General features: G+C 44.2%; 1 protein-coding gene across 13 annotated transcripts in view; it reads right to left on the bottom strand.

The window, feature by feature from the left end:
• Positions 1-26658, bottom strand: part of CELF4 (CUGBP, Elav-like family member 4) — a 965736-nt gene that overhangs the window by 316254 nt on the left and 622824 nt on the right. For 8 of the 13 annotated variants that reach the window (XM_018576169.1, XM_018576165.1, XM_018576156.1 and 5 more), the window contains exon 3: positions 16543-16591. In XM_018576169.1, the coding sequence (XP_018431671.1) occupies positions 16543-16591 (49 nt within the window). Of the gene's footprint in view, positions 1-16539; positions 16592-26658 lie in introns of all 13 variants that reach the window. The other 5 variants (XM_018576168.1, XM_018576167.1, XM_018576166.1 and 2 more) reach the window with 1 other exon arrangement.

The raw sequence follows: 26658 nt of genomic DNA, 5'->3' as shown, positions 1-26658 counted from the left end.
CGAGACGGGCCAGCAAGTTATACATTGAGCAACGCACCTGCTCTAAGTGTAGTGTGTTGCAATGCCATTAATTGTGACTAGCACCCCAATGCATTGTACAGAAGAGCACAACACACACCAGCGCAATGGGTAATACACAATTTTTCATCTGTTGTGGTGCGTTGGCAGTCCATTCCTATTGAATGGACTGCATTAATGCAACATGTATTTATGAATGCCATAACACTTGTTGATTAACACACCTCAATGGAACGATTTAGTGTGAATGGGCCCTAATTGGGTACTCCATAAAAAACGGCAAAATCCTATTATCCTGCAATTATAATAGTCAGTCTCTATTTGGTAAATCTTTTGTTTTCCTGTGCATTCAGTCCATCTCAATGTCTTCTATAGTACGGTATATAATTGCTTAACGCTGTTTTAAGCTGAACTTCAAGCCGACAGCTATATACCCACTTCAGGGGCCTAACTAGAAATCACAGGGCCCCATATGAAAATCTTGTATGGGCCCCTGTGATTTCTAGTTACACCCCTTGCAGAGCCCACCTGAGATCCCACACAGCCCACCTGAGAGTGACCCTGCAGAGCCCACCATAGATTCTCTATGGTGGGCTCTGCAGGGTCTCAGGTGGGCTGGTCATACCCCTGCACACCTCTTGCCTGTCAGCCCTGATCCGCTGTCAGCCTTCTCCACTGCCGGGCCCCTCCTCCTCTCACAGATCACTTATCGGTTGTCAGTGATCAGGATAGTGGCGCATTCCTCCTCGGAGCCGCCAGTGACAACCAGCAGCCTGTATTGCCATAGCGACCCAGACAGCTCGCACAGCATCAGGGAGACCCCTTTGTTCCTTTTCCTGGCTGGGCCCCCCTGTGCCCTGGGCCCCCTTAGCGGCTACCTGGGCCGCTATAGCGATAGTTCCGCCACTGACCCACTTACAATATCCAAACATATAAGAAAGCTGTTTTACCTGTCACAGAATTTGTATTTCTGTCCATCCAGATTTACACAGCCTGAGTAGAAAAGCCTGTCACCTGCCAGTATGATGCACAGAAGGACCCTTAAAGCAGTGGTCTCTCTGTAGAGGTCTGGCACCCCCCTGCTTAGTCAGAGTCTCTCTACTACTTCTCTCTCTACTACTAACAATCTCTCTACTGTGGTCCAAGACACCCTATGCTGAGTCTTAGGTTGAGCTCTCCAATCAGCAGGGAGCATAAGCTTTGTTGTTTGAGGAACTATTTATCTCAATTGGTAGGGGGGTGTCAGACCTCTGCAGAGAGACCATTGCTTCCACATAGAGAGCAAGGGTCCTTCTCTGCAACATGCTGGCAGGGGGCAGACTTTTACACTAAGGTTTGTAGCTGCCTTTTAATGAAAACCAACTGTAACCTGAACACATTTAGCTGATTTTATCTGAAAGCTCAGTTCGTTTTAAACACACAACATATATTGCGAAAATAAAACATGCATAAGCGCACCCTGCACACTAGTAACTGCGAATCGAGAACGGCTTCCGTATTTTATGACCAGAGTGAAGTGACGGCTGACAAGCCAACGTATATATTTACTGACGTCCTTTGAAACGCAATGTCTGCTTCCATCTGTTTTTAAGGGACCACTACACCTTAAAATTGATTGAGATCCCGCCGCCTCTGACGGTCGCGTGGAGAGCCGGAGTAATTTCTATGGTGGCGGGGAAAGTGCGCGGGTATATTAATTTTCAAGTGATTGGAAAATAGATTTGCCAACTTTAAACCCAGCCGTCTGAAATGTCACCCTCTGCGAAAAAAAGGGAAAGGGATTGTCGGGTAATTTGATAAATGAAATTCTTAAATGACTTTCTCGCCGCCGCAGTTTATTGGGCCGATATTGGATTATCGCAACTGCTATTATTGTGTTTTGTTTCCCGTGATTTCTTCTTTTTTTTTTCCTCCTACAGTGTTCTCTAATAAAAGGAAATGCTATTTAAAAGGACAAACACACTATGCTTGAAATAGAGGATCGAAGGTGTATTTTTATTTTTTAAAGCTGAACTTTAGGTGGATATGAAAGACACAGCTAATGCAGCTTTGTACTTATTAATAAATTACAATTATTTATTTATTTTAAATGGAAGCGACGTAAGAACCTGGATTTGACCTGGTATCAGCCTCTTGCAATCCATGTACCACAGATCTCAGACTGGGAGAAGGCAAATCAGCACAAGGAGCTACTATGCAAACAAGGATCTGCCCTAGTAGAAGGGTCTGTTTAAGTAAAAGGTGCAGTCCCGGGGGGAAGGGTCTGTCTCAGGGGTAGGGGGTCTGTCTCAGGAGGAAGGGTCTGTCTAAGGGGAAAGGTCTGTCTAAGTGGAAGGGTCTGTCTAAGGGAAGGGTCTGTCTCAATTGAAAAGTCTGTCTCAAGGGAAGTGTCTATATCAGTGGAAGGGTCTGTCTAAGTAGAAAGGTCTGTCTCAGTAGAAGAATCTGTCTCAGTGGAAGTGTCTGTCTCAGTGGAAGTGTCTGTCTCAGGGGAAGGGTCCGCCTCATTAAAAGGGTCTGTCTAAGTAGAAGGGTCTGTCAAAGCAGAAAGGTCTGTCGGGTGGAAGGGTCTGCCTAAGTAGAAGGGTCTGTCTAGGGGCGAAGGGTCTGTCCCAATAGAAAGGTGTGTCTAAGAGGAAGGGTCTGTCTCAGGGGAAGGGTCTGTCTCAATGGAAAGGTCAATCTCAAGAGATGGGTCTGTATCAGTGGAAAGGTCTGTCTCAGGGGAAGGGTCTGCCTCATTAAAAGGGTCTTTCTAAGTAGAAGGGTCTGTCTCGGGTGGAAGGGTCTGTCTAAGTAGAAAGGTCCACCTAAATGTAAGGGTCTTTCTCAGTGGAAGGGTCTTTCTAAGTTGAAGGGTCTGTCCCGTTAACGGTCTGCCTCAGTAGAAGGGTCTGTGTCAGCGGAAGGGTCTGTCTCACTGGAATGGTCTTTTTCAAGGGAAGGGTCTGTCTCAGTAGAAGCATCCGTCCTAAATGGAAGGGTCTGTCTCAGGAGAAAGGACTGTTTAAGTTGAAGGGTCTGTTTCAGGGTAAGGGTCTGTTTCACTTGAAGGTCTGTCTCAATAGAAAGGTCTCAGCGGAAGGGACTGCCTCAGTAGAAGGGTCTGTCTGATTAGAAGGGTCGGTCTCAGGGGAAGGGTCTGTCTAAGTAGAAGGGTCTGTCTCAGGGGAAGGGTCTGCCTCAGTGGAATTGTCTGTCTAAGTAGAAGGGTCTGTCACAAGGGAAGGGTCTGCCTCAGTACAAAGGTCTGTCTAAGTAGGAGGGTCTGTTTCAGTAGAAGGGTCTGTCTCAATGGTCTTTGACAGTACCTATATGACAGAAGCGGGTAAGTCTATGGTGAATGAAGTTAGCTAAAATCCTAGCAGATAGGAATACTTATTTCTCAACAGCATAGCTAATGTGCAGAAACAGTCTCAAAACTGTAAAATAAACTGTGCATCTATTTGACAGCACAACCCATGCAGTCAAAAGAAAGAGATGCTGTGACTTCACCATTTGCTCTGGCTTTCCGCAGCATCTATATAGAGAAAGCATCAATGAATGTGTATATCCCTCTTAAAGTGCACCTTTTTATCCTGTCTTCCACCTCATTCCCTTTGCAACCACATCTTGTCTACATGCTCTCCAGTGATGACTGCATGTCATTTCTCAGTGTGTGTTTCCTGATGGTGACAGCATTGGTCAAGGCCAGTGCAATGTGTGTTAAAATGGCCACTCCTAGTCTCCGCTTGGAAGCCTGCGTGACAGTATGACAACACATGAGCACAAATGGTGAACAGGGACAGAGTGTTGACACCCTATAACAAAAGATGTTCAAACAAAGACCTTGATGGCAGGATCACCAGAGATTAGTGCAATGAATGCTTTTGATCTAAAATGACAGCCAATACAATGCATTGCAAACTTTAAAAACAATTGACAATGCATGTTAAAGCGTACCAATGTGATGTGCGTCCATCGATTTAAATGAGAACACAACGGGGGGAAAATGCATTGGTGTGAACCAAGCCTTAAGCTTTACGATTGTATCAACATAGGGCTTTCCCTATAATAAGGGAACATGAGGCGGTTGCCTCAGGTGGCATTTCATTGGGGAGCAGCGCGTGTCCCAGGTTGCTAAGATCTCTTTCCGTCTTCCCGACCAGCTCACTGACGTCACTGGTTGCCAGGAGCTTAGTGGGATTCTCTGGCTGGGTCCTGCCCAGCTTTTGGCAACCTGTGGTATCAGTGAGCTGGACGCTGGACAGAGCCACTGGACCGAGAGGCAACGAGCATCCACCCCCACCACCCACCTCCCCCCGGAATTACCATTCACCACCAGCACCATCACCCCCCTTCCCCGGAAAAACCATTCACCACCATCACCATCACCACCCTTCCCTGGAACAACCATTCACCGCCAGCACCATCACCCCAATTCCCTGGAACAACCATTCATCGCCAGCACCCCACCATACTCCCCTAACCCCCCTGGGCCTGTTACATGATATTGTTATGCACACTCGAGGGGTGGGAAACAACATGCATTATCAGTGTAAGGTCAAGTGGTTGAAATTGTTATGCCTTAGTTAGGTGATCTCTCCGCTCTGACTCTAAGCTCCAGAGTCGTCCTCAGACAAAATAAGTAAAACTAAATAAAAGGCAAATACAAATGTTTCCCCATCAAATGGACTGAATGGCTGCTTTTCCTTAAGTCTCTTTCAGTTACGGAACTTTGAACATCTCTGCCCCAGGAAGGGGTTAAACATCACGGCATCCTTATTACCCGTCTCATTACAAACTGCAGCTTCTTCATTTTCAAGGCGAGCACCTTGGATATAAACCGCGGCTGGAAAATGATGGCTTTATCATTGGCACTAATGCAGCGCAGGCACAGGCAATAGGAAATAATGAACGCCACAGCAAAATATAAAATGACTTCTTCTCTCTCTTTTTTTTTAAGCCCAATTGTTTTTTAACTCTTGTCAAGATGCATTACCGGGACATCTCCCCTATCCACATGCGGCCCACAGTTCCGGGGGTCGACTGACGGGTTAAAACCATTCGTTTGTGTTTTTCACCTAAAAATCATGTTTCATTATGGGGGGAAAAAAAATACCAGATAAGCAGATTGGGTTGTGATTTTCTGCTGACTGTCCTTTGCAGCTAAAATCAATTGACTCCTCTGTATTGGTTGTTATCCAAGAGGAGGGGAGGGAGGAGGGGGTGTTATGAAGTATTAGTCCGGTCAACGTAAAGTAAGCACTTTGGAAGTGTGGCTCTAAGGTAATGATCGCAGTAAATCGCCTACACCTATGCAGATGGCCACATAAAGTGGCGGAACAATGCAGTTTGTCTTCCCAGCCATTACAGCCCTTCTAATAAGGTAACTGAACAAAGGGGCTGGTTGTTCGGGAGCTTGCTGGGATAGCTGTCTTCTGGCATCCTTCTGTCGGTAGATTGTTAGGGCTGAATTAAATTCCAATGACAGTTTGCAACATTCTGAAGTTTAGCTAGCAGTTAGTCACATGCAACTGGACTTGTTCTGTAATGTTAAAGACGTATACCCAATCATCTAAGGGGCTTCTTAAGTTCTATAGAGTGTCATAAATGTACACCAACATGTATAGTAGAGCCAGTACAACCGCTTAACATACTCATGGCTCAACACATACAGTAGAGGCAATATGACTGCTTAACAAACTCATGGTCTAACATGTATAGTAGAGACAGGACAACCACTTAGCAATCTCATGTCTCAACATGTATCGTAGAGACAGGACAACCACTTAGCAATCTCATGTCTCAACATGTATCGTAGAGACAGGATAACCACTTAGCAATCTCATGGTCCAACATGAATACTAGAGACAGGACAACCACTTAGCAATCTCATGTCTCAAAAGGTATACTAGAGACAGGACAACCACTTAACATTTTCATGGCCAAACAGGTATAGTAGAGACAGAACAACCGGTTAATTAAGTCATGGCCCAACATGTATAGTAGGGATAGGACAGCCACTTAACAATTTCATAGCCCAACAGGTATATTAATAACAAAACAAGCACTTAAAAATCATGGCCACAAATGTATAGTAGAGACAGACCAACCATTAATATTCTCATGGCCCAACAGGAATATTAGAGACAGAACAACGACTTAAACTCATGGCCCAACACATATAGTAGAGACAGGGCAACCACTTAACAATCTCATGGCCCAACAGGTATTGTAAAGAAAAAACACCCACTTAATAATCTCATGGCCTCAAATGTATAGTAGAGACAGACCAACCATTTAACATTCTCATGGCCAAACATGTATTTTAGAAACAGAACGATCACTTAACAAACTCATGGCCCAACACATATAGTAGAGACAGAACAACAGGTTAATAATCTTATGGCCCAAAATGTATAGTAGAGACAGGACAACCAGTAAACAATCTCAGGGCCCAACAGGTATAGCTGAAGACAAAATAACCCACTTAATACTCTCATGGCCCTAAATGTATAGTAGAAACAGACCAACCATTTACCATTCTCATGGCCAAACATGTATATTAGAAACAGAACAACCACTTAACAATCTCATGGCCCAACATGTTTAGTAGAGACAGGACAACCACTTAACAATCTCATGGCCCAACAGGTATAGTGGAGACAAAATGACTGCTTAACAAACTCATACCCCAACATATTTAGTAGATATACACAATAACCACTTAAAGTCATGGCCCAACATGTATACTAGAGACAGAAAAACCACGTATCAATCTCATGGCCCAACATGTATAATAGAGACCGAACAACCACTTAGCAATCTCATGTCTCAAACTCATGTCTCATGTCTCATTACTCATCATTACAGTAGACAAAGAACAACCACTTAACAACTTCATGGCCCAACATGTTTAGCAGAGACAAAATAACCACTTAAAGTGACATTAAACCCTCAGATTTTTTAACATAAACCAATACTGTAATGTGCGCCTTACTGTAATCCATGGTAGTTTCCCTTCTCTTTGCTGCTTTTCCTTTTAAATATGTATCTGTTATCATGCTGGGCAGAACTTCTGTTTTGCAGCAGACTGCCTTGTCTCAGGAATGGATACACGGTGTCTGTGTATAGGTTTGCAACCTGAGCCAGCACTACAGGAAGAGGCTCAGCTGCAAAGGGAAGTTCTCCCCAAGCATGAGAAGACATGAGGATTTAAAAGGAAGAGCAGCAAAGAGAAGGGGAACTACCATGGATTACAGTAAGGCGCACATTACAGTATTGGTTTATGTTAAAAAATCTGAGGGTTTAATGTCACTTTAAGCTCATGTTGCAGAATGTATAGTAGAGGCAGGACAAATATTTAACAAACTCATGGCCAACATGTATAGTAGAGAGCAAATGTGGTCCAACATAAGATTCAGTGGTGAATAAATACCACCAAAAGAAAGCTCTATCTGTCCCCAAAAAAGGGTATAAAATTCATTTCAGTACAGCGCTGCATGACGGAATAAATGTCAGTTAAAGTACCGCAGCGCTGAATACTGAAAAATGGCCTGGATGGGAAGGGGGTTTAACACCGCGGATGTCAACTGGTTAAAACTACACCTAAAATGGTATGTTCAGACATTACCCGAATTGTGATAAGAAACAGCTTTTATTACTGCCTGTGACATCATCACCAGGCTGGTAAAATGTCTGCAGGGGCAGCTGCTGGAAGGTCAGCTCCTATACAAAAAAGAGGCAGTCTTGATGAACCGCTTGGACGTTGGGCTTTTTCTGCTGGCACTCTTCTATTTTCCTATTGTCTATAAATATCCAGAATTTTCCAAACATGCAAAACAGTTTCCCCCCCCAAAAAAAAGAAAAATCTTGAGAACAAGTGAAAATTGTTTTTGGCTGCACATGACACTTGCACAATGTTTTTGCGGCCCCTCGGCCATTTACAAATTTAAACTGACGAAGCCCAGAACCTTTCTATGGCTCATTAAGACTTATTACAGCTCCAGTTCCTCATGCGGTTTTGCAGCCGAGTAGTTCAGAAAATCTTTTCTTCCGCCTCTATCAGGGCTGGAATTTTGCAAATAACCTTTTAAAAGGCGCTAAATATTTAAAAGCTGTTTTTAATACTTTTTATAATTGGCCCATTCATCCTCAAAGTGTGGTAGCATATTTTCTTTTCTTACAAATAGGCCAGAGAATGGAACTGGATACAGGGCCATTTACAGACTTATTTAAGCTCAGCTCGTGGAAAAACAAAAAGACATAAAGTACAACTGTAGGGAAACACTGGAGTTGCAATAGTTGACTTCCTCCTGAAAATGCTGGTTGCCTGGCTTTCGCTGCCTTTATTAACCTTTCTAGGTTATTGGCATGAAGAAAAGCATTCCGATTAGAATGGGAGCAATACTGGTCAGGCCAGGCACAGGTTGCGCTCAGAGGTGGGCTATGCCATGAAGGGGCGATGTGCTGAGATTCCGCCCGAGGCCTTGAGTACCTTGAGAGCCCTGTGTTCAAAGTATTCCAGGGGATCTGAGCCACTACAAAGGTAGCCAGGGCAACAAAGACTTACCATTTAGATATTGCTTGGATATGGTGGTATACTTAGCCATAATACCCTGGGGGATTTAAGGACTCTTCCCCTGGGGAGCTTCAGAGAAGGAATTACAGACCACCAGATACGAGCATTGGGCCTAAGAGGACATCCACCTGTCACTGCAACAGTGTTGATGTTTATTCAGCCTGTTGCTACTAGCTTGAAACAATATCATAATGCCCTTTTAGAAGAGACTTTTAGTACTTCTGAGATATCCAAGAATGTGGAATTTCCTTATTAATATCCTGCCGTGGAGGGGACCTTAAAAATAATGCAGGTAACTTCAAAAAAGGAAGGGGAGAGAGAGAAAAAAAGAGAGAGCGCAGAGGCTGTGAGGGAAACATGGGAGCTAGAGTGGACTAGGGTTGATGATCTTTTAATGTGAATCATTGTTTACCCCCTAAAGGACCTCAAGGAGAGAGAGTGATGAGTGGTCATTTGATGTCTGCAATCTGGAGAAGCATTAGTGGAATACTAATAATAAGCTTGATTCCTAGTGTGGTCCTGTCTTTGGAAGTATCCTGGGGTGGGCACACTGTCTGGAATGTGGCCTTCAGACATCTAGCACCCACCTGACATGCTGGCATTGAGGGGTGCCATCGAAAAACGTCCTGAGTTGCTTTGTCAATTTTGGCATTGCAAGTCTAAAGAGAAAGAAAACCCTTCTCTTACCCATGAATTGATTCCTCTTCATGTGACCTAATGCAGAGGTGAGAGAGAGACCCCCAGTTGTGCCTATTACATTTATATACTAATTTTTCTCAGTGCTGCTCTTTCAACTGTAGCACTAACTAGAACAATATGGATACTGTGCCATTTAACAATTCCCACAATTCCTGGGCCAGGGCTCATTCCCTGCACATCATTATTTCCTATGTAAATGCCTAGATGTGGTCTCTTCCTTTATGGTACGGTGATACTGCAAGTCAGCACTCTATTTGCTGTTTAAGTATTGAATATGCAATTAATAGGAAGATATCTGGTCATGCCTAGTAGGGAAAAGAAGGGGAAAAATAGCTGAATAATGTGGTTTGGGGGCAAAGTATCAGCGCGGGGTGATGTATGAGAGTAATTGATGTAGCTGAATAGCGCTGAATATACATCCCTCTCCGTACGCGATGCATGAACTTTGTCCTCGGAGGATGAATAGGGGAGGCACGTGGAGGCTCCTACATTATGTCACCTGGCTTTTTTATGCTAATGACATTCTCCGTTCATAGTTTCAAAGCTTTGCTTCGATTTCCTTCATCTTATGATGTAGCTAGCATACTGAAATCAAGCATTTGCCAATCCATAGGTGTGCGCTGAGGCAAATAGTGTTTTAAAGGGGAACTTGCCAAATAGATAACCTCTTGCCAGATGGTAAGCCGCAGAGTTGAAATACATATTTGTGAATTGTTTTAATCCCGTTTACATATAGGGACCCTGCCTAAAGCAGTAGAGTCATAAGTATAAACTGAGTGGTTTGTGTAGGCTGTAGCTAGCCTAAGTATTAACTGTTGTAATTCTGCTTTTGTTGGGTCTCCCATAAGCTTTGTTTTATTGTTTGCTTCTGTCTTCTGCTGGTGAGCATCCCTGGCAATAGTGTGAAAGGATACAATCATTCTGATTAATGAATATTCATGTTTCCCTGGCCAACCACTTTGAGGTTCATTACCAGTGTTGCATACTGGGCAAAGATATAAATATTTGGGGCACCTTTGGCAAGCTCTCTTCCTCCCTGGCCTGCTGCTTGGGGATGGTGTGCTGGAAGCTCTTGACTATTGGCCATCTGCCAGCAGAAAAGGTTGTGTGTCTAAGGTCATTGCTAGAGGATAGGCTTGAATTCAGTTGTCTGCAAAGTGTACTTACTGTCTGAATTGGATCACCAGGCCAAATAATGCTGAAGAGCAGTGATGAGCAAACTGGCCTGGTTAATTTCACTTTGACGTTTGCAGAATCCATCCAAAAATGTGGGTTCAGCGTAAATGCAAGAGAACTGAACCCTGGGCCACCTGTGGCCTGGCAACCAATGACACTGTGCGACCCTCATTCTGAATGCCGACACAATACACATAGCAATTGCATGCCAAGCGACGTGTGTTTTAGCAAACTACAATGCAGAGGTGAAAACCACCTGTATGTTGTGGCATAGTGCATTAAGGTGTACTGCCAGTCTATTCAAAATGAAAGGGCTGCTTTAAAATAGAACTGAAGCCAAGCCACTGGGGACCCAGGAGATCAACATCTCAGGAAGTGTTGGTTTCCCTGCAGATACAGTTTAACATGAAGATTTCTCAGATTTAGAGAGGCATTTAGGAGGGCCCCAAAATATCTGGATGTGGACCAGAGCGAGGTGGGTGTAGTGATGTGCTTTGATGTTACTGAACCATTTCTGGCCTGTAATCTGAAAATCTGGTTCTCAGCCTCTGGTTGTCAAAGATCCCAAAGCTAAATTTGGCCGGCAACAGGGCAACACTCATAGAGCAGAAGTGTGACCCCCAACTTTGCAGCTGAGTATCTCCGGATCAGGGCCTACGCCAGGACCATATATTACGTTGGCCTAGACAAACTTGAATCATGGTGCCTTCTTGTACAAGCCCCGCTCTTTGCGTCATGTGATTATGTGAATAAATACTATGGATAAAATGTGCAGTTAGGGGCAACGTGTGATCTGCATTATATACATTGCAGTTTTTCAATGATGCAGGCCACCAAATTAGAAAAAAGGAGAGAAGGTCACATGTTTCCAACAACTGCTGCACCCTCATCAGTTTTCTCGCTGAATGTAGCTTCAAATGTCCACAGGAGTGCAGAAGAGGGAACAAAATAATAATAATAATAATAATAATAATAGCAATTATTATTATTATCATAATAATTAAAAAAAAATGAATTTGTACTTATTTAGGCTTGGTACTACCCCTTCTACTATGCCACCCTAGGCTCTCGCCCTTGAGTGCCAATATGGTAAATACAGACCTGAGCACAGCAGCAAATGAAAGGTCGATGTGTTCCTGAACCAGATATCTAAGTATCCTGACAGGTCCCTCTTCAAACCATCATTAGAAATATCATGCAGCGGATTGTTATAGACATTCCTGGAAGTCATACAAATCATGGTTTACCTAGATGACTCAGTTAGGATAGCGGAAAGTCATGTGACCATGTTTCACTGTCAATTATCACCAGACAACTGAGGAATGATTGATGGCTCCTTACTGATAGAGATGTCATGGCAATGGGCAGAGGACTTGTCAGATGTCTAAAACCCTTCCAATCTCCACCTAGATACTGATATCAAAGCTCAAATAAGACAGTTACCAAATCCAACCAGACACTGATGCCAAATGTCATCCATCTATACTGCACTTTTGCAAATACAACCTGAAACTGTTAAACATGATAAACCTTGGAAGCAGAACCAGCATCTAAGGTTCCTTTACATGGCAAAGTTTGTGTAAAAAATTATTTTACTAATCTGCTCAAGGTCTATGGTGCTCTGGGTGACTGGTGCTTGTCTCAAAGACATACATATATGTCAATGTTCCACCCCTGCATGGGCTCCATTCATTTTTTTTGTCCAATCACACCTCTACAGGGAATCTATTTATTGAGCCTCATTATAAATTTAATTGCATCCATCATTAAAACTCTTTATTAATACTGTTGCAGTTTGTATTGTAGAAGATACTCAAGTATTTGCTGAGACTGGAGTTCCCAATTTTTTAAAGAAGTGGAAAAACTAAAATAGAATGTACATTTGTCTTCATTATTTGTAGCTTCAGCGTTACAACTATATTCAAGCCTCTAACATTGCAAGAAAGGAACTTTGTGCACTTAGCCATGTGTATAATTACTCATACAGAGGAGTGATCATTCTCACCCATGGTTCCAGAAGCCTAGGGTTACTCTAGAGCAGTGGTTCTCAACCTGTGTGTCGAGACCCAAAAGTGGGTCGCGACCCACAGTTGAGGGGGTCCCCACGTGCCTTGTGCTGCTCTAGGTAAGAGGCTCCTCAGCCTCCTCCTAGCGCAGCAGTGTCAGTACTCCTAGATAGCGCTGCAGCGGCCCAGAGAGGATCAGAGAGAGGAAAACAGGCAGGAGTGAGGGGAGGTGAGTGCTTGATCACCACAGAGCCCGCACTGGACGCCAACAAAGAGTCCCACTAGCCACCTGAGAGCCCACACTAGTTTTGGTTCATCCCTAAAGTTTGCAGTTGGGGGTCACCACAACTTGGCAAATGTTACCAAGGGGTCCTGGCCATAGAAAGGTTGAGAACCACTACTCTAGAGGTTGGTAGGGCTTCCTTAAGCTGTACTTATTGACCACCCATCTGATGGTGTCTACAAAGCTCCGAATGGATCAAAGTCCCATGTGAGAGCCAGATGCATGAACCCAATTATCTTTGTAGCTGTCTCTAAAGATGACACTCTGACCACCACTGTAAGGGGAGGGCATTATTTCCATAGACCACCAATGTAAGGGGCAAGTTTCCCAGTGACCAACAATGAATTGGTTTTGTGAAAAGGTTAAGAAAGGCTGATATAGAGCACAGTACCATCCCACACAATTATAAGAATGCCTTCAAAGAGATAGTAGTGGAGTAAGAGCACAATACAGCATTGTGATGCAGAGAACATGTTACAAAACTAGACCACAGGGGCAACAGAACATCAAACAAAAATAAGTAAGGCTTATTTGCCTCGGTGACTCATAGACATTCATCTGCACATGAGAAGAACATTTGAGTAGACAGTGGCCATAGACCACAGGATGTAAATTAAGCCTATATTTCGTAATGATTATTTTTTTCTTTTTAATTTGTGCTATTATATTATTCAACATTGTAGCCCTTTCCTTTCTCAGCCATGTTAAATGCTCTTAAAGTGATTCTGTTGCTGGGTTAAAACAATGTGCAAAGCACGACCTATAAATGAAAAGGGTTTTACTCCCCTGTCCCGTCGCTTCTGATCTTGCCTAAATTCCACAGCTATGGCTGCCTGAAAAAGCTCTTCAGCATTCCTGGGCGTGTTGGTCACCAGTGTGTCCCCCTCATCCCCCCTTCCTACTGCATGCGGTGGCTTCTTCCACTGACCTCTATGTCACTATATGGGATAAGCGTCAAGATCTGGTTGATGAAGAGTTCAAGCCAAAGTTTGCTGAATGGGCAAACTAAATGACCAGATGTGCCCTTTGCTAACTTCAGCGGCCAGCAGGGAAACCATCACATTGATGGTTCTAATTAGGGATGCACCGATACTAGTATCAGTATTGATGCCGATACCAAGTATTTGGGCGAGTACTCATATTCACCCAAATGCTCCCATACCTTCCCTGATACCGGAACTTCCAGTCAGAAGATTTCCTCTGACCGACAGTGCCGTAGGGGAACATGGAGCCGGTTTTCTGGGCAATCAGGAAGCCGGGTTGCGAGTAATAACCCGGCTTCCTGGCCAATCAGTATCGGGCCGGTTCCATGTTGATTGGCTGGGAAGCCGGCTTCCTGGCCAGTCAGCATGGAACCGGCTTCCCGGCCAAACAGAAACCTGGGAGGCAGGTCATTACTCGCTGCCGGTTTTCTTGATTGGCCGGGAAGCCAGCTCCCTGTAGATTGGTTGAGAAGCCAGTTTCCCACCCAATCACAATCGAGCTGGACAAATAACATTGAACCATCTTCAGCCAGCAATCAGGAAGCCGGGCAGCATGTCATTACCTGACGCCTGGCTTTCTGATTGCCCAGGAAGCTGGCTCCATGACAGTGGAAGCACCGGTACTCGGTATCGGCGAGTACCGATAGCAAGACATCGGTACTTATACTCAATACCGAGAAACTGGTATCGATGCATCCCTAGTTCTAATCAAATGCTGCATTTTCCATTGGAGTGCAAACAGCGGACATTGACATGAGCCCTAGGATTACCGGGAAAATAAAAAAAAGCCTGAAAAAGAAAACTAATGCAGCAACTACATACAGTATAACAACTAATAATCTGCAATATATGAAATTATTTCCTAGGGTGATATACATTTTAATATGTCTCTGGTCAACATCGTCACCAGTGCAGGACCAGTGTCGATGTAATCAGGATAGGAGGTGGTCACTGCTACAAGTACCTGCTTACATTCCAGTGCTTAACACAAAAGCTCTGGGACTGTTGTAATACTTCAGATTAGGGTTAGTATCACTGTGTATTAGAACCTTTATTTTAATGCTGAACTCCGGGATAAGCAAATATTGTCCTCATACAAGAGTATTGTGTAGTCTTCCTGAATCTTGGTGAGCTTTGTGTATTTCTTCCAGATCTGTGCAGTAATCCAGTGTGAGACAAGTAGCTTCCTGTAATACAGACCGGTCACTGCTGCTCTCTGTCCTTGACTGGTCTGGTGTCCACCCCCTTCTATGGTTCTGCAGGCAGCCTGTAATGGGTGGGGCTTGCTTGCCCCCTCCCACAGCTCTGCTCTTTGCGCACGGTGTGCACAGCACAGTGATGATGTCACTGCTACTTTATATCATGTGCACAGTGGTCATGTCACTGCTACTTTTATACCATGTGCACAGTGGTCATGTCACTGCTACTCTTATATCATGTGCACAGTGGTCATGTCACTGCTACTTTTATATCATGTGCACAGTGATGACGTTGCTGCTACTTTTATATCGTGGGCACAGTGGTCATGTCACTGCTACTTTTATATCATGTGCACAGTGATGATGTCTCTGCTAATTTTATATCACATGCACAGTGATGGTGTTACTATTACTTGTATATCACATGCACAGTGATGATGCCACTGTTAATTTTATATAATGTGCACAGTGATGATGTCACTGCTACTTTCATATCATGGGCACAGTGGTCATGTCACTGCTACTTTTATATTATTTGCACAGTGATGATGGTACTGTTACTTTTATATCATGTGCACAGTAGACATGTCTCTGCTACTTTTATATCATGTGCACAGAGATGGTGTTACTGCTACTTTTATATCACATGCACAGTGGTCATGTCACTGCTACTTTTATATTATGTGCAGTGGTCATGTCACTGCTACTTTTATATCACATGCACAGAGATGGTGTCACTGCTACTTTTATATCACATGCACAGAGATGGTGTCTATGTCACTGCTACTTTCATATCATGGGCACAGTGGTCATGTCACTGCTACTTTTATATTATTTGCACAGTGATGATGGTACTGTTACTTTTATATCATGTGCACAGTAGACATGTCTCTGCTACTTTTATATCATGTGCACAGAGATGGTGTTACTGCTACTTTTATATCACATGCACAGTGGTCATGTCACTGCTACTTTTATATTATGTGCAGTGGTCATGTCACTGCTACTTTTATATTATGTGCAGTGGTCATGTCACTGCTACTTTTATATAATGTGCACAGAGATGGTGTTACTGCTACTTTTATATCACAGTATATCACAAGGAATACAAAGTGGTTTTATACTCTTTGTGTCTGTTAAGACATATATTTTAATAAAAGTTTTTTTGTGTCCGGAGTTCAACTTTAAAAAAACAAGTAAGGAGTAGGGTGTGGGAGGGGGGAATTGGCAATATTGATTTTTCTTTTTCTTTAAGGCAACCTAAGTTCGACTATATAAAACATCGACTTTGTCAGAAGTTGCGAGTCAGCGGCAGAAGTTAGCGATTCGTTCTCAATCATCGTTCAACACAATATGTCTTAACAAGGCAGTCATTGGTTTCCTAGGTAATAGCTGACACCGTTCAGAATCACAGAATAATTGAATGTGGGAGGGAAAGAAAAAAAAAAAAAGCACAAAGTGCATAAAAGAAAAGGGATTAGATAATAAAGAGCCCTATGGAGGGGAATGTCCCCGCCTCTGATTACACTACTAATTGATCAGCCGCACAGCAGGACAAAATCTAGCAGCAATCACGGTACTTATCGCTAATGCTTGGAGCAATGTAGTCTACTACCTCCTCGACTTTCGCTGTCTGCTGGCTTCACCTGGATTGGTCGGTTCATCTGCGGAGAGAAGAGAGAGAGGACCGATTAGGGCCACGTACAAAAAACAGGACCGACTTGCATTAGTGTATTGTGCAAGACTTTCAACATTCTGAAACATCATAACAACATTGTAACAAGCTTCCAATACCACATTAGTAGAAGTGATAGTCATCGTATTAAGAAATCTACAAGTAGAGTATATGTATGGGAGCTTTTTTTTATCTGGCAAAGGGTTTGTATTGGTCTATCCAGTCCTAAGGGTTAAAAAGCTATGCTACACATCACAGCCCTGTCTGGAAGGGCAGGATACCTAATTTTTCTCTGCAGCAGTTCAGTAACACTTGCAGGTCTTATCCCTCCCCCAGCCTGTGATTGGACAGTGACAGGAGAAGCAACAGACTGATGAGCTCATCTCTCTATCACTCTGCTCTCTCTGCTCCTGTCAGTATAGTCATTGCTAGCATGTGATCATAACGGTTTGGCTCCTTGCGCTTTTGCTTCCTCCCCCACTCTGAGATTGGCTGTATAGGGAGGCTGATAACAGGTCAAATTCAGGTACCTACACTGCTTGCATTAAAAATGCATTTACTGATGTATTATCGAACACAGAGCTGCATTTATGTGTGTCTTTCTTATCTGCTCTCTGACGTTTTTACTTCCCATCTGTATCTCATTTTACAGATTTAATTTCCTCTCCCGAAATAACAGGAAATGAGAGAAAATCCTGATCCCCTGGACTGCCCATTTGATAGACCTGATAGGCAACCCAGCATGCCGTGATCACTCCTTCAGTTGACCATTGAGATATCTATCAGGTGTATCGGATGGGTAGCCCAACGACCAATGGAAAGAGTGCACACAGCAGACTGACAATAATGCTAATAAGATGGATGCGAAAAAAAAAATGTCTGCCCCGGGCGCCCATAACTCTGGTTACGCCACTGGTCCGATGGAAAAGGTGCAACAGATTCCTCCATCTACACTTAACTGTGTGGATGGAGTAATCTCCACCTGGGACAATCTGTTTCAATTTTTCCATCTTCCCACAGAAAATCTGCAGATAATTGTAAGGTGTATGGGGACCTTCAGTGTTGTCAGCCTGCCATGATCACTCCTTCAGTTGGTCATTGCAATACCTATCAAGTCTATCAGGTGGGCAACCCAACGACCAATAAAAGAAGTGCATGCAGCAGGCTGACAATAATGCTAATGCGATGGAGTGGTTTAGTGTTGATAGCCTGCGATGATCACTCCTCTAGTTGGCCATTGAGATACCTATCAGGTCTATCAGATGGGCAGCCCAACAGCCTGAAGAAGGAGTGCATGCAGCAGGATGACAAAAAAATCGCTAACAAGATGCAGTAGTTTAGCTTTTTCAGCTTGCCATGATCACTCCTTCAGTTGGCTATTGAGATACCTATTAGATCTATCAGATGGGAAACTTTACAACAAATTCACAAAAAACATTTGCTTAAGAAAGCTGTTCACAAACATGCTAAAAATTAATTCTAGGTTCTACATACACTTCAATTATTCCAGATGAGTAAAAATATTGCCAAGGGTCAACATAACAGCCAAGCCCTTCAGCCACGGGTCAGGCCCTATATTTCTCTCTTTGTAGGTCTACTCTAAGAGGAATCCTTCACACGAGTATAGAGAACATACATTCAGGTATTGCCCCAAGGAGAACTGAACCTGAGACACCACACAACACCAGCGCTGCAACAACAACACAATCCTCCCCATGCCACCCCCATACCCTGGTAATTACAGGAGCAGGAACTGAACATCTGTCATTTTCTGAGGTGGGCTCATCGCCCTCCGCACCGACCCAGAAATATCATCCCAGATTGTGCCACAGGTAGAATCAATTAATCCACATCAGAAGCGACGAGGCCCGTGACAGAGTCCAGTTCCCATAATGAGTATCAAATTGACATAAAATGCACTAATTACATGGTGGAGGAGCGAATAGGAAGTAATTAGGATCCCCGCTCGGCGCTCCATTGTGAAGGAGGGCGTTGACGGAGAGAGAAGTGGACCTTTAATTGCCTGAGATTGGATTCATTGTAATTATAACAGTTGGCTGGAAGAAATGCATGAAGCTTTGCGGTGATTAAAGAAAGGCGGGCGGACCTCCACGAGGGATGGAAACGCACCTTCACAGTGCCGTGGATGAAGTGGTATCCACAGAGCACACACAGGCCATGGCGAAGCAGTCTGATATCTTGAGCAGCAGTGACTGTCATATATTTGATTATGTGGTCATTCAATTTGAGCGAAATTTTGCCCAAAGGAGATCGCTCAATCAAATTTGATTTGGTCTATTTAGCGGTTGGATTTCCCGTCAGGGCAGTTCATTCCTTCCCAATGGAGGCAATTGGTCAAAGAATGTAAAGCTGAACTCTGGCCTTCAGGTCTTGCACAGTTGTACCTGCACCTCTCCCGCACTGAAATGACTTACTCAGATTAAAATGCACACTTTGAGCGTCTCATAATGTGCATTAGAAGCTGCAGCAAGTCAGCTAGAACCTACCGCATTTCCTGGCTGGAGGATGTAAGGCATGATATAGCCCTTTATTCCACAGTCTGACTGGCCACCCCATTCATTCATTGGATTATATTACACTTGATCAAGGAGGCTCAGGACCACATGTGCATGTTATCTTGGGTGGTCTGCATGTAAAGTTAGCTTCCTTTGGAACCCCCACTCCTCCAGACTGACATGTATCCATAACCCATGTGCTGAGGGCCTTGAAACTAAGCCACTTGCTGAAAAAGAGCAGATCTAAAGGGAGCAGGGCTGAACAGAGATACTGCAGCCTGAAGAAGGGCACAGAAGAGCTGGGTAGAAGCTGCCAGCTAGATCTTGGAAGAGGGATCTTGGCCTTAGCCACTCGGGTACTTTAGGTCTGCTTACAAAGGGTCAGAAGTCAGATTCAAAGACCTGAAAACACCATGACTGCTCTCATAGGGTAACAGATTGATCTAGCTGTCTTCTGTCCATCAGCATCTACTTTTGGAGGTCACTGTTATAGGCCCTGCTGCTGACACAACATTTCTGTCCTCCATAACTGTACTATGGGTACCCTGCACCTCTAAACCCTCTCTCCTGCAAGTTTGGCAAAAAATAGCAAGCGGACCCTAGAGACTTGGGCCTGATTATTGTCGGTGAGCTGTTGGGTCTAGAACCAGGGCGGGAAGGAGAACCCATGATTACCAGCCCCTTCTCTTGGCGTACCGCTACATACGTATAATTGGTAACTAAAGCTATTGAAGAACAATATAGACTTGAGGTGGGATTAGGCTTGATGAAGGGTTATTTTCACCCCAAAACTTTGTCACAGCTTCCACCTCCACCTGTACTGGGTGTCCTTTTCCAGTGTTCAGTATTGATCGGTGGCATTATCTTGTTTATTTGTATTGGATGTCTCCCAGCTGTCTTTTCAGAGCACATTGTTCTCCAATAGCTTTAGATAGCAATTATATGTATACAAGAGCTGAGCAACTGCGGTTGACATTCTGTACGGATTATCTACCTTGTCTACCTTTGTACTGCCACTGATTTAATAATACATTCATTTGAAATGCCTCGGGATGCATTCAGACCCAGACGACAGCGTTGTCACTAGTTTCTAAGAGCGTTTGGCGCAGTAGGAGCATAGATTAAGTTGTGTGTTTTTTGTGTGTAGATTGTGACACATTCATGTAAATGGTCAAAAGCATAAAATGCACACACACACAGGAATGCACAAAAACACAGCAAACACACGTATTTGATAATTTCCGTTGATGTCTATGGTGTCAAGAAGCGCCTAATCTGCCAAAAAAGAAGCTCATGTACTTATTTCCAGCGACTGGCGTTTTGCTATTAGCGACAAAACGCTCAGATATGAACATGACCATAGAAATAAATTGGGATTTTGTTTTGGGAGGTTTTTCTTGTGTGTGTTTATTAGGGCAGAAAAAGTGCTACAGAACGCTAGGTGTGAATGCAGCCTATGGGGCAAAACACAATTTTGTGCTGAGTTGCGTTGATGTGCACTTTAACTGGCATGTTACTGCACATTACATTTGTTAGCGCATTGCAGTACCAATACAGCTCCACTGCATATGTGTTCAAGCACACCATGAGAACCCCATAATGGGCACAGCAGGTGTGCAGACCGGGGAACTCAGAACAGGGATTGTGGGAACCCCTCATAATGGGCACAGTAGGTAAAAAGGAGCAGGAACTCAGGGGAGGGATGGGGGCCACCTCTCATAATTGGCACAGCGGGTATACAGACCCAGGAACTTAGTGCAGGGATTGTGGGAACTAGTCCTAATGGGCACAGCAGGTGTACAGACCCAGGAACTCAGACCAGGGATTGTGGGAACCCCTCATGATGGGCACAGCAGGTGTGCAGACCCGGGAACTCAGCACAGGGATGGTGGGAACCCCTTGTAATGGGCACAGTACGTAAAAAGGAGAAGCAATTCAGGGCAGGGATGGGGGCCACCTCTCATAATGGGCACATCGGGTGTACAGACCCAGGAACTTAGTGCCGAGATTGTGGGAACTACTGCTAATGGGCACAGCAGGTGTGCAGACCCAGGAACTCAGTGCAGGGATGGTGGATACCCCTCATAATGGGCACAGCACGTGTGCAGGCCTGGAACTCAGTGAAGGGATGGTGGGAATGCCTCATAATGGGAACAATAGTTATACAGACCCAGGAACTCAGGGCAGGGATTGTGAGAACCCCTCATAATGGACACAGAAGGTGTACAGACCCAGGAACTCAGCTCAAAGATGGTGGGAACCGCTGCGGCATGGGCACACCAGCTGTGCAGATCCGGGAACTCAATGCAGGGATGGTGGGTACCCCTCATAATAGGCACAGCAATTCTGCAGACCCAGAAACTCAACACAGGGATCTCACCAACAGAGTCACTGATAGATAGAAGAGATTGTCAGGTGGTTTACCTCTCCAGCATCTGCCAAACACTGAAATATCAGTCATGGGTGCACTGACCCTCTAAGTCATAGGTGATCCTGTACACGGTACAGTGATATTTCACATACAAGCGGCTGAGTGTTATAATTCCATAAAGGAGGGATCTGGTGAGTGCTGAGCACACAGAGAATTATTACAAAGCTCCTGACCCAAACAAATCACTCACAACCCCCGCTCGCTCTACCTAGAAAATCATCCTGGCTTGTAAAGCCCGACATAGATCACAGGAGACAGGCGATAATCCATCCATCCATGTATTGATCCCTCCTCCGCTTTCCATGTTCCCTAGACAGGGACAGAGCGAGAGGCCGACCAGGTCAGCTCAGGTTCAGCTGCAAACCGCTCGGCTCACCATTCTGAGCTTTCGTGCTCTTGATGAATTTTTCAAGATTGCTGCTGCAGCGACAGAGCCAGGATGACACCCGCCAGTATATACAACACCACCATTACAGGACATAAAGAGACCCTGTCACCAGACCATTCATTTCAATAACAATCTTCCTACAAGATTATATGTGTATTTAACATATTTTATCCATGGCATTTCCCTTTAAAAGCCTCCCTTGTGTAGACATCCAAAAGTCCTGAGGCTGCTGCTGGGTGCCGCCATCTTGGATGTGATGTTAGAAGCCCCAGCAGACTCAGAGCTGTCAATCAAGTGACCCTCCAATCCTTCCCCTGCAACTGCATAAAAATTGAGGGGAGGAGCTGAACCAGCACAGACAGACACCACCACAAGCGGAGAGGACTATGATCTGCAAGGAGTAGGACCATCTCCTGTAGCATGTCTGCCACCTCTGACCATCTCCTGTAACATGTCTGCAGTCTCTGACCATCTCCTTTAGTATGTCTACAGTTTTAGACCATCTACCATAGCATGCCCTTAGCCTCTGACAGTTTTCTGTAGCATTGCTTGCACTAAACCTTATATGCATCCCTTCGGTGATCCCCTACGTTTGAGACCCCAAGTATATAAAGTAAGTTGGCCACCACTGGTCTGGAGTGCCCACTATGGCACCATGATGAAGTTGCCATGCATAGTTCCCCTGAATTGGAGATCAGATCTAGAATAATGAAAATTGCCCCTCCGTCATCTTGGCCAGAACCTCTGATCATCCCAAACGTCAGCATGGATTTAGAATGAACTTCTAAAGCACCCCCGCTACTGGAATTGACATCAGTTCCTCCACAAAGCACATCATTGTCTTCGGAGAGCCATCTCCTCCGGCCTGTTTCAGAAGATTAATCTGTTGCAAAATCTGCCTCTTACCCGTAATTACGCCTAAAACCTCTTCTGAAACCCCCCGCCACCCCCACCCCCCAATTCCTTTGCATCAACACGTACGGATACATTAAACAAGACATTCCATTAATTCCTTCATCATCATAAGTTAAGAGCGGCACATACTCTTTAAATATTCATTCAGCTATGAAAACTGAGCATTAAAATTTTAATAATGTCAAGCTCGTTTGAACCGTTCTCCTCGGGGACCGTTACAATACAATTAAAAATAAATAGGATGATTGATTGTCTGGGCTGCCTCACCTGTCCGGCTCCACCGCTGCCCGGGGAAAGAGCAACAGCGGCCAGGCAACCGGGGGCCGAGCGCTCAGACAAAGAGCCCTGGTGAGGTGTCAGTGGGTTCGACACGGGCTGTTTAGATGAAGGCGATCTGTTGGGGTACATGGGACGTGGCATTGCTGAATTGTTTTTGAAGGTGCGGGCTCCAGAGCTGACTTCTGAGATGAACACAAATTGTAATGTAATTTGGGTTGTCAAAGGCCTCAAGACATTGTTTTTATGGGTTTACAGGCAATCGCTGTAAACAGATAAAAGAATACCTGCCAACTGTCTTGGATTTGCCTTCTGCCCCACTGATGCTGTGTACCGTGCCATGCCCCGGGCTTACAGCATCAACCTTATGTGAGTTTACTGCACATGCCCTGTAACTCATAAAGTCAATAGGGACTAGACATGTGCACTGCCAAAAAATTTCGGAAACGGAAATTCGGATTCGTTTGCATTAGTTATATCTGTAATTCGGAACTCGGATACATCCGAATGTCCGAATTTCCGAAAATTCGTCCGAATTTCGATTCGGAACGAAACGAATCGCACATGTCTAATAGGGACAGTGATTAGGTGGGCCCAAAATATCTGGAGGTGGGGGTCTGGCTGGTCCAACCCATAAAGTGAGTGTGAGTGCACCTGGAAAGCAGGCGGATGAAATGTGGATCCTTGTAGGTAAGCATGATCACCAGCAATGGGAAACAAATACTCAGCACATCTCTGCAAGTTCAATAAACTGCCTGCTGATCTGCAATAAATCTACTCAACTCCTCGCTTTAAACTGACAATGTTGCCTCTGTAGAAGTGAAATATCATGCAGGTGTTGTCACCCCTGCCAAGCTCACCTATGTGGACTACAGAACATAGTAGTCCACATAGTCCCCCTCGCTTCTGTAACATAAGGGATGGTCTGCTGTAGTTGAAGGGGAGAGCTCACACAGGGCAGACAAGGCTCTTTGCGAATTCAGTGCAGCAGATTGGAAAAGATTGAAACAATATGAGCATATTAAAGCTTATAATAGATTTTAGTTATTGGGTTTTGCTCTAGGCGCCTTTAACCAAAAATCCAGCCAGAAAAAAACAAGATAAAAATGAATAGCCCCTAAAAAAACATAAAATAAAAAGAGCAGCTTTTGTTTTAATATTAACTTTCAGTCCGGTACTCTCTCCTGCATTATTTCTTTTTTTAGATATCATCTGATGGTCAACATCATTCAAACCCACTTTCTCTGAGCGCAGGTCATCCCGGACAAACCCCCAGCATGTGACTGGACAGTGAAAGGAGAAGCAGCACAATAATAAGCTCTTGTCTCTAGCACTCTGCTATCTCCTTCTATCACATCCATTGTCTACTATATTGTCACTGTTAATCTCCCAAACTGCCTATCCCCGTCATTAAAGGCGTCACATTTCCAAATTATACATATCAGGAGCCAGAGACTTCAGAAGCAGATCAGCCATGTCAACCTGCACATTGCTCTCAGTCCTTGTTCCCTTTAAGATAGCAGTTCAATACATTCGCCAATCGGGCCCCTTTAATCCGAAGTGGCGGCGACGAGTAGAAGGCAGCGCTATCTCCGAGCGAAGCATTGTCTGCGACTCCTCAATTATTCTATTACCGCGCATTTCCACCGCGCCGCATTATATCGCTAATGCTTTCAGACAATGGAGCCACATACCTGGAGTGTTTTCCATTCCCCCGTAATTTATCGCTTTTTCTGCCAGGGGAACGTGTTGTGGAGAGCCGGGCGTACACACAAAAAAAAATTGCACGCAGTTATCTGCTGCGCAGCGTTTCCTCTCCAAAATTGAGTTAATGTTTTATTATTTCATAATTCAATAGGAGAGGGTGCTTAAACAAGCGGGGCTTTGATTAAACGTGGGAGGAGAGCCATCTCGCAGGAACAAGACAGTTGCAAGTGCCAAAAACTCTGATAAATCCCTTTTCAAACGGCCAACTGGGAGCATAAGGTATTAGCGGAAGATTATGCGGAGTAAGGTAACAATTCCCCCAGATACGACTTTAAAATGAACTTTCATGTTAATCTACCCAATTAGTGATTCTTTTATGCTCTTTTCCCGTCCAAGTTGCGCAATCTCTCGCACTGCTGGCTGTTTAGGCTTTGTTTGCATCAAAGTCTATGTAAACCCGAACAATGGACTTCTCTTGTTTGCTCCCTTTTGGTCTGTTAAAGCTGAACTCCAGCCTTCCCTTCCGTCTCTCACAATAAAGACTGAGACAAAGTTTCACCTTTTAAGCTGACTTTTAATAGACTCCTCTAAACTGTCCTATAGTACTAACCAGGACTACCAAGCGTGCAGATAGTAAGAGGAGTGGTGGGGGTCACCAATACGGGACACTAAGCACACAAAAATATTGGGCACCCCTTAAAGGCTAAGTTTAGTTTTCTAACCATGTTTCATGTTACATCCATAGTCACGGTGTAACAAGAAACATGGTCACATCGCAAAAAGAGCACCCTCACACCCCGCCTCATCCGGCCTAGTCCTACCTTGTCTCACCTCATCCTGCTATACCCCGCCTCATCCTGCCTAGTCCCGCCTCATCCTGACCTGTCACACCCTGTACCACCTCGTCCCACCTCGTCCTGCCTTGTCCCATCTCATCCTGCCTCGTCCCGTGTTCTTCTGCTTCATCCCACCTTGTCAAGTTGGGGTGGGGATGCTGGGGAATGTGGTCATGTTTCATATTACACCCTATATATATGGGTGTAAGGTGAAACATAGTCCAAAAGGTGGAATATTCATTAAAAACACTTAAAGAAGTTGTAAAGTCCCAGCATATCCTCTGCTGTTATGACATCAGCATTCTAATAGAAATACATACTGAAGTTGTTTTTGATAATGCAATCAAAGCTGCTTGAAAAAAATCCCTTTTATGTAGTGAGTGCTGCCTTCCGTCTGCCCATCACTTCCAACACCTTCGTGGATTCCCAGTGTGCTTTGCGTCTCTTTAACTGCTGCTTAGTGTGATGCAATCTGCATTTCTCAAGCCTACACATCCTATCATGCATTGCTTCCAACAATCAATGATAATGTTACATTGTTCAGAGGTTGAGTTTTCAGAAGGAAGGCTCTGTGAGCATTGTGATAAAAGGAAGTTCATATACACAGGGCTGAATGAAATGGTGTCAGTGCATTGAGGAAGTCCATTCTATGGTCATCTTCAGTAAGTAAGTTAACAATCTTCTAGATGGATCTGATTATTAGGAGTGGGGTAGAACTTATTGAAATTCAATATAGAAATACATCGACCATAGATACCCTTTAAAAACAATAACAAACTCCCCAAAACATCAGTATTCTGTCCCTATCAAGTGATGTCAGCTTGCAGAAGACTCAAAATGAGCCCTGAGATATACCAACCGGGGCCAGTTAACTTAAAACACGATGCACCTAATAAATATAGCAAAACAGAGGAGGAACATGTAGTGTCACTATATATATATATATTTATATATATATATATATATATATATAAAACATATATTTAT

The sequence above is a fragment of the Nanorana parkeri genome, unplaced genomic scaffold, assembly GCF_000935625.1.
Source record: "Nanorana parkeri isolate BGI_ZX_2015 unplaced genomic scaffold, ASM93562v1 scaffold58, whole genome shotgun sequence".
Taxonomy (NCBI): domain Eukaryota; kingdom Metazoa; phylum Chordata; class Amphibia; order Anura; family Dicroglossidae; genus Nanorana; species Nanorana parkeri.
Note: the sequence above shows the minus strand (reverse complement) of the source record. Positions and strands in the feature narration are given on the sequence as shown.